The sequence below is a fragment of the Bombus vancouverensis genome, chromosome 3, assembly GCF_051014615.1.
Source record: "Bombus vancouverensis nearcticus chromosome 3, iyBomVanc1_principal, whole genome shotgun sequence".
NCBI classification, from domain to species: domain Eukaryota; kingdom Metazoa; phylum Arthropoda; class Insecta; order Hymenoptera; family Apidae; genus Bombus; species Bombus vancouverensis.
In genome coordinates this window covers 16,532,401-16,545,716 of record NC_134913.1, presented here as the reverse complement: position 1 = coordinate 16,545,716, position 13,316 = coordinate 16,532,401, and the positions used below count along the sequence as shown (strand labels likewise).

Genomic DNA, 13,316 nt, shown 5'->3' with positions numbered 1-13,316 from the left:
CGAGGACCGAGCGGCCGGCGTCGAGTGATTTCTTTTTTCACGCGGGTTTGATGGGTTTTCCCGCGCCTCTAGATGAACCTCTTACGGAATGGTTACTTTAGAGAACCTCGTTTACGATGATGATGATGATGATGATGACGATGACGACGACGACGACGAGGACGACGATGGTGGCGGTGGTGATTGCGCTGGTTTAATGGCGATCTTATTGTTTGTTTAGAGGAGATGGTGGAAATACGTATGATGAAGCGTGTAAATTGGTTTTTAAAAAGGCTATAAAGAAATTTATCGTAGATTGCAAATGATGGAATAATTGTACGTTGCGCGAGGCACTGTGTGTGATTTATAGCGACTTAAATTCATGTTTATTTCAATTTCAAGCAAAGCCAAGAATTTTACGAATTTTTGTTATTTCCGCCTTACTAGCGAAGGTCACAGTTGGCGCCAGAAATCAGTCGGGGTCTCAACATGGTTATTTACATCGACTGACCTCTCGGAATCGCATAGTCGAATTCGTTCAACAAACGTTAACGTAGAGTACGAGATATAAATACCAACCGTTTGATCGAATATATTTTGTGTATTTAATATCCTACATACTCGATCTATTCCACGTGTTTTTACGAAGTAAGTATCGCGGAGAAAGCACGCGTAGAAGAAGCGAGAAGAAGCGCAGCATTAAATGCCCCAAAATTTCCACCGATATGAATCTATCAAATTTCTCTGAAAAATTACAAATTGCTGGTTTCCACCGCTCTTGGTAATCCCGGAATTAATTCTCTAGCATCCAACGGTCCGTCTTCCTTTCGCTACTTTCATTAAGATGGACTTGGCGGCACGGTGCGGCGTTCCCAATTGCAACAGGATGAAGGTGCGCAACCTTTGATGGCTGACGATTGAAACAAAGCGAAGCAATACCGAAGTTCTTCGTTTCAATTCAAAGGGTTAACGAGGGCCGTGTACGCGAGCTAATTAGGATGTCGCCTAGACCGTTTATTTTCGTCGGGACCAGGACGTGTCACAGCCGAAAGGGCAGTTCGAAATGTCGCGACAACGACGCTTTTAATCGCCTTGCCTCATCGAGGGTAACGACGACTGAAACGAACCCAGTCTGTCATGGTTTCTTCATTGCCGTTTATATGCACCAGCGAATTTAATGATCCACGCGAGGAAATTCTCTGATTCGGTACTTTTGTCACTGTTCAGTCATGGGTCTTGATACATTGGCGTAATGAAGGCGAAGAGGTCTACTGGTATACGTCTTAAGCAGCATAACTACGAGTTGAGCGTAGAATTTTGATTAGTTTGTTGGAGTTTCATTTGCGACGGTTTATTGATAGAAAATTTAATTTGTAAACATGTCAGAGTTTCTTTCATTTGGAGGTATATATGTGTTCCTTTATGATCCCTGGGATTACTTTGGAAGTAGACGATTGAAGCAACTGTTCTTCGAGTCATTCTGTTCAAGTTCGAAGAAATTTCTCGAATCTTTTTGTCAACTTATTTTCGTTGGAAATTTGTTTCGAGTCGAAGATCCCGTAAAAATATTCTCTGGAATTTTGTTGATAAATTTCGGAATCAACCCTTTAAGAGTTCTACGATAAAATTCGATCAAACGTTCAGTCGATGTTCTTCGTTTCTATCGTCCAGCATTTGTCACTATATCGTTCTCAAAATATTTTAAAAAATTAATTAATCTCTTTTCCCTTGCATCAGATATCTCCACGTTGAAGTAGATACTCCATAATGTTCACCTCTGATCTCCTATCGTTGCAACGATTCAAGCCGAATTTTTAAATTGCAAACAAATAACGCAACTGTCAGAATATCTAAGAATGATTTTCCAATCTAAAGGCAAGTCTAACTGGAATTATCAATAAAGGTGATCTAAGACTTTTAAATCGTGCTATTACAAAGTATTATATTTAGGTTTGTGTGTACGTCTGAAAAGCAACGAACGAAAGATGATTCAATTGGAAAGAATTATTCATTTCGTATCTAGAAACGTTGTTGTGTTTTCTCGAACTCGAACCGCGAATTGGACGACGTTATTCGCGGAACATCGGACCGGATGGAGCGTATCGCGACTCCAATTACGCAATTTTCTTCCGCGGACGAGTCGCGAGATAAGTGCGACCAAAGCGGCTTCGATGTCGCGTGAAACTGAAGAAATTAACCACGGTTAGTTGTATCTTCTTTGTTTTCGTAACTCTATGCTTGTTTTCTGATCGTTATATAATTTCGTGTTATTTTCTGTGTCCGTTATTAAATGCAAATATCGAAGAACGATTATAGATATGACATTTGTATGAACGCGTCTGTAATACGATGTAGCTTACAGTTAAAAAATAATTTGCAATGGCACTTGCGAATTTTATAACAAGTTAACAAATATACTTCTTAGAAACTGTATTTTCTAAAAATGGAAGAATTCTTTCTTCGATCTTATTTCAACTGTATATCTTCTATCGTAAATTATTATAAATTCCTATAGATTTCTATTACAGATACAGGGTACAGGATAGAATTATTATTATTACTAGAATAAAAATGATTTTAATATTTCGAAATATTTGTTTTTCCCCTTATGAGAATAGGAAGCGTCGCAATTTCTGTGTTCGATATTTCGTAATAGCAGTGCCTCTCGAATTTCGCCTCGATCAAATGAACTCGTTTGAACTCACAAAGTTTTCACACCGTGGCAAATTCCAAGCGTTTTCGACTACTCAGCAAACAGCTCGAAAACTCCATCACTCAGGTGAGAATCCTCTTATCGTATAATTTCTATTTTTACTAATATTTCATACTTCCTGATATCTTCTTCGGATGTGTCTGGAGTTTTATGTAAAAATACGATCAATTTATGAGCACGTACATTGTCTTGATATATTTTTTGACATTCTAGTTTTCGTCAGTTACAGAATAATTGTAGTTAGTATGTGTGTATCGATATAATGAATGCAGCGTTAATTATTCATTCGATTAAATGGAAATCGATAGATGATTCATATTCAACTGCGCATACAATGCATTCGCATACTTCATTATTATGCGTAGCTATGTCAGATCCACAGTTATAAAGTACAAAAAACTTGATTAATAGAACAGCTAAATATATCGATCGAAATCACGAACAAAACAAATTCGCGTAGCTTTCATTACGCAATCTTTCTAATAATCGCATGTTCATATGGTAATAGTGATTTATCCGTTGTAACATCGTATCCATCGCAAACTATTGAAATATTACAGGTAATTTATAACTGTTAAAATCCTTCGTTCCAAGAACGGAGCTGAAATTCTGGATTCCAGTCAAATTTGTTAAAAAGACTATACGACGAGTATATGACTCGACGTTGTAAGTCACGCAATGCGTCAATCTCCATTAAAATTCAACATTTCAATCCGACTCGTTCAAGCAACAAAATGGAGAGACGTAGGAGACACAGAAATAGCGAAACTCTTGAAAAGAGCAAACGCAAATCTTCTCTTCTAAACGTCCTATTTAGAGCATTTTAGTAGTTCGCTGAAAAACCGGCTAAAATTGCAACAAACTCGCCGGTCTTCTCTCGGAGTTTTTCCACGCGTCTCAAACGTCACTCGTCTGGCGCAAGGCAGCACAAATTACTGGCAGAACAAAAACAAGACATGTCAGTCACATAACGTAGCTGCTGATGTAGGATCGCGAACGTACTAATTATCGTGGCTAGACCGCGAATTAGGGGCGTAAGACTAAACGAGAGGATGGTCGCTGCGACGACAAGTGAAGATCGTCGTCGAGACGCGTTATCGTCGGCCTCGATCTCTTCGCGCTTCTCTCCTTACGTCCGCAGGATGCGAGATTCACGTCGTTAAACACGCGTAGTTCCTTCATCGTTCACATCCGTCGTTGACGATGGAAATGTCAGTAGACGTAAATCACATGGCCACGATTAATCCAGACCTTCGTCTCCAATCAATCGTCTGGTTTATACGAGAAAACGAATGGTTTTCTTAATGTAAGCGACGATTACAAGCTTCTGGCATAATTAAACGCGATTAATCGTGGGAATGCTGGAGAATTGTTGCAGTGAAGTGTAATTTAACTCTGTAATTCGTATATACGTATTACGTATGGTAAAATGCAATTTACGAACGCGTGACAGTCTCGTTCTAGCTGTTAATGCCTGAAATTATCGTTCTATCGTGTCTCTGAAAGTTTTACTTCGAATATATTGTCGTTTGACGTGGACCGTAAAGAGACTTGCTTAATGACCGTGAAATCAAACTGGACGAGTGCTGTACACGCGATTTGATTTAAATATCCTTAAACTAGTACGATCTAATACGTACGTGTAGCTACAAATTGATAGTAGCTGCAAATAATTCTAGACGTTAACCTACGTTACTCCGACCTGTCAAGTCTAATTACAAACGATGCTAAACACGTTATTAACCTACACGATACTAACCTGTCGATCGAAACTTGCTACGAACTGACAGCTAAATTCGTCGGAACAACATTTGCGCGCTTCGACCTATCGACGCTCGATACAAATTGCCGCCACATAAATCCACCAAGAATACCGTAATTGTAAAATGGCGAGAAGAAAAGAGCAAACTCAGCTGCAGGTCGAAGTGGAAACCGAGGATGATTGGCAACAGCTGTTAAGTCGAAAGGGTTTAATTCTCGCTGACGTTTACTCCGAATGGTGTGGCCCATGTATCGCCATGGTGAGCACCCTGCGAAGTGTAAAATTAGAGATAGGAGGTGACACGATCAACTACGCGATCGTGAAGAACGATTACATCGGCGATCTCGAACGATTTCGCGGAAGAAGCGAGCCAGTCTGGATGTTTCTTCAAAATGGCAAGATGGTGAACCTCGTGTTCGGTGCTAATTGCCCCCAGCTTAGAAAACTGCTCGTAACGGAGATTAAAAGGGTGCAGAACGAGGAGGAACCGGAAATGGTGCTGGATGTGAGCACTAGGACACCCGAGGAAGAGATTAAATGGCAAGAGAAGGAAGCCATCAGGTATCGTTATCGTCAACCATCGAATAATATTTTCGAAATTTTCAACATAATTTCTTAACAATTATACCTGCAAGGTTTGAGCATTTTTTTATTCGAAATGAGAACAATAGACACGTAAAGGGGAGGAATAATTGTTTTAGCCAGAGTAAGAAAAAAGCGTATCCGAAAGTAATGATATGGGAACTAGAAATAAATTTCAAAATATCGAAATATTCAAATATGAAAGAAACATATTTGATATGAGACATGCGTTTTGAAACAACTCGATGCGGTAATATTTTATCAATTCAATAAATATCAAATGGAATGTACCTACGTTTGTACATCGTATTATGTGATATTGTTATTCTGACGTAGAAATTGCACGTGTCATAGAAACATATTATTATCTTCCTGATAAAATCGAGTAACAAATATCTATATCTTTGTCGAAAACAAAATATCAGATCAAATAACGCTGATCGTCGATTAACAAATTTTCATCCGAACAAAAACTTATTTCGATAGTAATCAGTTTTGCTACGAGTACGGTTAGTGGATAATGGTTAGCGGCTGATTGCAAAATTATCCGTTGCAAACAAGAAAAGTGGTGGAGGATCAACAACGTGCCAAGAAAGAAGCTGAGGAAAGAGAGATGTACGAGACGTTCCTGGCACAGATGATATTCGAATTGAGCGAGGTCACCGCTCTGGTTTTCTATCCCTGGGTGTTCAAGGAAGAGGGTCGACACAGGGACAAGTACCAGTGCCCTCCGTACCTCGAACTAATCAATACGCTGTTTAGGCAAAATTTCGACGTGCTCGAGGAGCTTCGTGTGCAATTGAACGAGGAAACGATCGAGAAGATGTTCGTTGAGAGTAACGTGGAGATTACGAAAGAACTGGTAGCAGGTGACTTTTTAAATTCTTCGATATCCCCTTCAAAACTTTCACTTTTTATTACCGAAATTTATTATACACAGTTGTCTTTACGTATTAATGTTTTATACGAGAGCTCTGTCGTTACATTTTGCTTTTATATTTTATCGAATTTTACTAATTATTTATAGACAGTTTAATAGTATCGGTATGAATTTTTTTAAAACTTTGTGGAAAAAGAGTTTATAAATACGTAGGTTCTTTTTCACTGAATTGTCCTGAACGCCATATGTCTACAACATTTTGCTTGAAATTTCGTCTTGACATTTTCGAGTGTACGGTTTGTTTAGCGGAATACGCGGAACATTGGCTGCGAGGAAGTGTTTAAAAATAGAATTGCAAACTTCAAAATAAGAACAAAGGGAAGAAACGAAAAACCGTTGATCTACTTTGATCTTCGTCGCAGGACTTTACAGGTGACATCGCTTTGACTACAATTAATTTTATATCGTGATTGTTCGATTATACTATGTCAGGATTAATGGACGGTAGAACGATAGCGATGAGATTGAAAGGTAGACGTCCTCATCCTGATTGGCCTGTACCCTATCCCTTCGAATGTCCTAAAGGGACTAAAAGGTGTCCGACGCGAGCGATCAACGATGTCGAGGATTATCTGATACATTTGTTAACCAGCACGACTCCACTGATACACCCTAACGCTGCTCCTTCCTCCTTAAATGAGTCTTACATGGAGAGGTACGTGTACGTTCATGAACCTGATCCCGAGGATGAGGAGGATTTTCCTCGCACCGATCCCGCGGTTTGGGTACCTCCTCAGGTATTTTTAAATTTAGAATACACGAATAGAAATTAATCACTCGCTTTATACATACTTTTTGTTTCAAACTTTTCACCTCCCGACTCTTCTTTATGACTGTTTATTAATTACTTAAAGTATTATTAATTACGTTGGCTACAAAGTTTCTCGGTTTCCTCCGAGGATTATTTATTCCAGGCGAAGTAACATGCATTTTCCAACAGCTCGCATTACTCTCGCAATTCTATAGGCCAGAAGCAAGGTACACGTGTACACGACCCTTTTCTCCAATTACATGGAACTAGTGCACCCTTACGAAGAGCCCGTACCACCGGCTCCCTTCTGCGCAGTCAAGTTTTACTATTCAAAGTTCGCGGTGGTCCGTGAAACATGCGCATTGTACCCCGACGCGATCGAATATTTTGGCGCTTTCGAGTTCGATAATCCACCGATAGCCAGGCGAATAGCGTCCAGCCCCGAAGATTTCGAAAGAAAGGTTACTTAACTCTCAATTGGTATCGTTAGATCGTTAGTAACTCGACAGTTTGGATAAAATTAAACTTCTAATTTATTATATTATATTATATTATGTTTTATTTTCGATTGTATTTCGTAAATTACTGTTCGTTTCTAAAATTAATATCGATATATAGCTTGGAATCTAATTTGAATCGGTTGCTCGCGATCTTGACCAGTGCCAGTTCAGAAGATCAAATCTTCTTTTCTCTTTTCTTGCTATACGTACGTCGACGATATAAAATATTGGATGATTAAATATTAAACGAAGAACATTGATACAGGCAAAATATCAAACTGGTAACGAGATATTCGTAATAATCCTCCGGAGGATCAGCGACGATGCTTTTTTGTCCTTCGCGAGCATCGAGCCGTATTTCGTCACTGAAGACGATGAAAAGGCGCAAGCGATGATAGACGAGTACTTCCCCGAGGGTGCTGAAGATGTTATTCTCGAGATGTTCGAAGAAGAAGAGGAGGAAGAGGAGGAAGAGGAGGAGTATTACGGAGAAGAGGAAGTCGAAGAGGAAAACGAGGAGAATAAAGAAGAAGAATTTGCGATCTACACTTTCTTATGAAATCGTATTCTTCAACTTTCATCCATTTTTTATTGCTGCACGAATGACGTGAAACTTTGATCGACAAACAGCGAATTGTTTGATTACGTGATGAACTTTGTTATGGAAATTGTCTTCTGATCGAAGAAAATGTTTTGAAGATAATTACAGTTTATAGTAGACTACTAATTGTGAGAATACGATGTTATTTATCTTGTTGATCGAACGCCACGACTTTTAAAGTTCATTGGAGCGATAATCGCCTATGCAAAAAATAAAATTTGATTCGTTTGTCAACGGACGTTCTATTTATTCGCAGTAATTTTTACACATATGTCGCGTTATATTTATCCATATAGGAACGTTCTACAACATTCGAAGATTAACTCGATATAAAAGCAGTAATACTTTTCGTAATTTTTTCTTAAATATATGATATCCCTTACCTCGTAAAACTGCAATTGCTTTTAAACGCTTATCGTAGAGTTTCCATCGTGTTTCGAATAATTCAAATGGCGGAGGCCTGTTTTTTCGCCGACCATGGATTCCATTCTTTGCGCGTTTTGGCAGAGCCGGATCATACTTGAATATTCGCTGTCGTTGGCAACGCGTTTGCGTAACTTTGGCAGAATTCCAAGCGACACCGCGGGCTCTAGAGGTTATATTACGCACCTGTCTCGCTGCCAATTTTTTAATCGTGATTCGCCAACGGGAAACGTTCGCCAAGCGACCGTCAAAACAAGGTATTCCCTTCGAATGTGTTACACTGTTGCACACAATCTTTAATCCTCGTTTATACGTTAAATATATCGTTCGTTATGTTCGCCTAATTTTTCCTCCAACTACTGGAACCGGTTACCAGGCAAATTGGTAGGCGTCGTTAGTCAATTTTTATGTTTAAACGTGGGTTATTATGATTTACAGAAAGATTTCATTTGCTTTCAGCATTTTGATAGGCAGACGATGGCTGTTTGCTATTTTTGTAGAGTTGTTTTTTGTCAGACTATTGGGTTATTTAATCGAAAAGGAAAAAACCAGGTTACCATAGGTATATTTATCGCGGATGAAGCTTTCGCCTAAAAAGTATCTTCTGTAATTAATTTGACAGAAGATCGAAAATTAGCGAATTATTTATCACGGTCCGGTTGTACGGTTAACCCTGCTGCATTCTTTCCTGTCGTTCTCGAACTGTTGATATATCGCGGTACGTTGATAAAAATACACTTTGTGCAGAAGGTATGAAAAATCATGAAAATATTATTTCCACGTGGTAGATCACAGTGTACACCGTAACAAATGATCGGAGTGACGTCTACGAAATGGCGCGAGATTAGCGGAAAATCAGCCGCGATCAGAGTGAATAAATTGAATCGCGCTGATCGAATTAACGAGGCAATTTGTCACGCGACCGATGCGAGAAATTCACGCGCGAATGGCACGCGAGCTCTCCAGTCCCTTTCGCGTGTATCCTCGCTAAATTTCGCCAAGCGAACCGAACAATTGAACCATTAACCGAGAAGACGTTAGTCACTCCGGCTACTCAATCTTCCAGCTAAATCGGCCATTTTCGCCCGTATTTTTGGCGCGACACTTTCGACGCCGTACAGCCTCGCAAACTTAAAAAGAACACGAGGATTTTACATGTCATTTAAATCTTGGAAAGTAGCAGTTTCTTCTGGATTTATATTTTCTTTTTTTCTTTTTTTTCTGAAGAAAAAACTTTATTTCTTTTCGGTTCTTCTGCGTAGTTGTTTTTTCCTGGATTTATCGGAGAACATTGATGAAAATTGAAAAGAAGGAGAGATACCGATTACGGAAGATTGAAATAATTTGTTACGATAATTCTAATAATCGCTAACAATTCTCATAGTAATTTTGCAAAATTGTTTAACGACCGTTGTTTAAAATTAAACGAATAGATATAGTGTTTATAGATAGTCTTAAAATTTGTTAGAACATCAGATAAGTCCTGTGACATCCGAAAATCCTCAAGGTTTTTAGAAACTTCTTAAATTCAAAGAAAAAGGCAAGAAAAATTGAAAATTGCTGTTAATTTCCGATACGAAACTCAATCTCCTATCTCCGATAACCTGCGAATAATTCCCATACGGAGAATAATCGTGTCTCCATCGATTTACGATTCAAGAAAAATCGATATTCAATTTTCCGTGACAGAGCGATACAATCAAATTACCCGGCTGGTCGTGTCAATTTTTATCGATCATCGACCAAGTTAACGAGATTACCGAACGTTTATCAAAACTTCACGTTTATCTCGCAGGATCGATAGAAGCGGCTGGCGAACGTTTTCTTTTTTCATTTTCATGGCGTGATACGCACGGTAGCGCCGGAGGCGGTCAATTGCTCAAACATCGGTAATTATTGCACAAGCATTACGCAACTAAACAGCCGGATCCATGGCGAGGGACGTCGCAGGGGGAGAGTAGGAGCGAAAAAAAGGCGCAAATTACAGTTACGCCGGATAATTCGCGTCCATAGCGCGCATTACGTGCCATTAACGATCGTTTCGTCTTCTTTCCTCTTTGTTCCTCTCCATTTCCGTCGGCACGCCGATCAAGATCGTTTTTCTCGAACGCGTGAAAACGTCTACGTGCCACAAACAGCAGGATAATCGTCGTGGTTGATCGATCGCTTCGAGCGTGCATGTACACCGTACACATTGTAGCGATTGCTACCATGTACTTGCCGGGTACGGCGGGAATCCCGACTGGAATTCTTTGATAAAATAATCAAAAGGGACATTTGTGGTCACGATGAGGATTTTGCAATTTTAATTGGAATACCGCGAAACGATGCCAAAGGCTGTTGTTGCGCTCTTAATTGGAGCTAGTCTCGTATAGTACCGTTTCCAACGATCACGTCGCCGACAATCGTGATATTTTTTCCCGATATGAGATGACACGTTTCGATACTAAATTACTTAGTGTATCTTCAACGACGATAACGTTACGACAATCGATACAGGTTTTCTATTTTAAGAGGTATTTCTACGAAAAAATCAGAATTTTAGGAAACGTATGGAAATATTTGTGCGTGGAAAAGTCCAAGTATGAAAATTTAATATCCATTCGCAGCAAACGAAGATTATCGCGGAATCAAATTCAACAATTTTATTGAACGCACAGCATAAAATCTCTAAAGTGTCTTTGCTTTACATAATCGATACGCTGAATCGTAAATCTCTGATCGATTCACTTTCAGAGAATTCCAGAGATACGTTACGTTGTATACACACGTTGTACAATACGTGCGTATGATTATGTGTACAATATTGTAGTATCGTGGACGAAAGGCCTAAGAGATGCCGGACGAACCATAAACCATATATCGTCGGTCCTTCGATCGAATAGTTACGCGGAAGAGGCCTGCGTGACCCTGACCACGAGCGGTTGCGCAACACGTGCGTGGTGGAGCTAAGAGAAAAGACAAAGGGATGCTAAGGGGAGGAAGACGAATTAACAGTCAGTGTTAATTAAGAGAGTGTGAATCGATAAGTCAGAGAGTGCGAATTGCGTTGTCGAGGGGGTGTGGTCCGCGTGAGAGAGAGCGTTGGGACCGTGGTGACGAGAGTTGCAAATTAACTATTTAGTTGTCTTAATTATAATACGTTGTTGTACTTAGTTCACGTTAGACAACCATCGTTTCCTGTTTAACCAACACCTGTTTAATCCATTTTAAATAAACTACGTGTAGTAAGATGCTACAATATGTAATTCTGTAGATCATCGGAAAATGTTCGAAGTATCCTGTTTGGATAAAATTTTGACGAAGGGTGTAACCATGGCCAACGAACTCGGTAAAGTTGTTGGAGCTCGTGAAAGGTCGAGAATCGACAGAAAGTTCGGCGTACGAAGAAAGGCTCGCGTACAACTCGCTTGAAGATAAATTTACACGCGACTCCTTGACGCCGATGCCTGTTCACGTACCCTCGTTTCTTTTCCCTTCTGCGATCCCTCTGAAGCGTTCAGGTCGTTTTCTTTTCGCGTGGTCACAAATAGGAACCCCCAGGCTCCATCATCGTGCTCCGAGCGAAATTAATGGCGTCGGGACGCGGGCGAGCACGATTCACCGACGCCTGCTCCTGATTTACCGTGTCAAAGTTCACGGTGAACCGATGAAACAGCGCCCCCGAGGGAATCGCTTTGTCGAAATAGTTGTCGTCGAATAATTTCCACCGATAATTTACCAGCATTCTCAATTTTTCACGAATTTCTTTTAACATTAGGATCAACAAATTTATCAAATTGTCAAATTTATTAAAATTAGGAAAACTAGTAAATTTATCAGGAGCGGACAATAGAATTTTTGCTCTTACGATTATTGAAAATTCGCGGATCTTCTCGTGGAATTAATATTAATTTTTATTGCGATAGGAAATAAGAACATCGTACTATTTTAATTACAATTGTTATAGCGATTATTGAGATATATATTTAGATGTACGTAATTTTAGTATTGAAAATTTTGCAAGGTATAAAAATTGTTAATAACAAGAACAGTTATTGTGAAATTTGTTTGACTTGAAATTTGAAAATGTTTTCGTATATTTTATTAAGACGGTAATATCTAATAATTCGTATATTCCTGCGAAACTCCGAGTTTCTTCTACAGATCATCCTCAAAATAGAAAAGTCATTTTCTCCGCAGTTTCAAGGTTTCCTCTATTTCAAAGAAGCGAAAGATCTGCCGAATGCCCGGATTCTGGAATAAAAACCAGGCTCCGAACGACTTTGATTCAAGGAAACGAGTTAAATTCGTACGCGGTTCTCAGCGTTTCCGTTTAATGGACCGATCGTTCGCTTCCGGTTTGTATGACCCACTGATCGTGAGTCAACTTATACGATACTATGAAAAGAAACACTAAGGCGACGTGTTCCTCGACCACGTTCCCGAGAAACAAACAGCTTCGATACTCGTTCTCCCAGTTTATTATTAAACATTCCGCTAAATGTTTATCGTCTGCTTTACTCGCTAACTTGAAACATTAAATACATATTTTACATATTTCTTAGAAATGGTGATACATTTTCGATAACGTTGCGATCACGATAAAACGACACGTTTGATAATCGAATAAAAGTAAAAAATTAAATTCAACGTGTTCTTTTTCTCTTTGCGTAATTTAAAAATGTGACAAATTTCTTCAAAAATGGTAAGAAATGCTTGATAATATCGCAAATGGCGATTAAGTTACGCGTTTGTCTACGTTATCGCCACGATACCGCATAATCTAAATTTAAAATTTCGATTCACGTTTCTACAGAATCCTAGGTGCTCCGTTTTCGATATTTTTCCTGGGTTATTTCTTTCCGGATCTTTACCAAGAAAGTGACAATCGTGGTTTTCCTCATCGTCGGTCCTTGACCCCTTTAAGCATTCCCACTTCACAGCTACACCGGGACAGCTGTTCCTCGCCAATGTCAGAAGTCGAGATTTTTCCGACCTGATGGCGCCCTTTTCGCGAAGGGTTCGTCGAACCTTTGCCAATGAGCAACTTTTTCTTCCAAACGTTTGAATCTCGCGTTCTTTC

The 13,316-nt window shown here is 39.4% G+C and overlaps 2 protein-coding genes across 2 annotated transcripts in view; both read left to right on the top strand.

Moving 5' to 3' along the window:
- The window catches only part of Sarm (sterile alpha and armadillo motif), a 138,931-nt gene that overhangs the window by 52,692 nt on the left and 72,923 nt on the right, over positions 1–13,316 (top strand). The gene's annotated exons all lie outside the window — the stretch shown is intronic.
- Positions 4,268–8,062, top strand: LOC117153890 (uncharacterized). The gene is made up of 5 exons (XM_033328391.2): positions 4,268–5,015; positions 5,598–5,905; positions 6,409–6,713; positions 6,943–7,188; positions 7,493–8,062. The coding sequence occupies exons 1-5, from the start codon at positions 4,579–4,581 to the stop codon at positions 7,784–7,786; spliced, it is 1,590 nt and encodes a 529-aa protein (XP_033184282.1). The 5' UTR covers positions 4,268–4,578; the 3' UTR covers positions 7,787–8,062.

Excerpts from the sequence above, each read along its gene's own strand:
- LOC117153890 (XM_033328391.2), top strand. The coding sequence starts at position 4,579 with ATGGCGAGAAGAAAAGAGCAAACTCAGCTGCAGGTCGAAGTGGAAACC. Across the intron at positions 5,016-5,597 it reads CAAGAGAAGGAAGCCATCAG|AAAAGTGGTGGAGGATCAAC; the intron begins GTATCGTTATCG and ends GTTGCAAACAAG. Across the intron at positions 5,906-6,408 it reads TACGAAAGAACTGGTAGCAG|GATTAATGGACGGTAGAACG; the intron begins GTGACTTTTTAA and ends ATACTATGTCAG.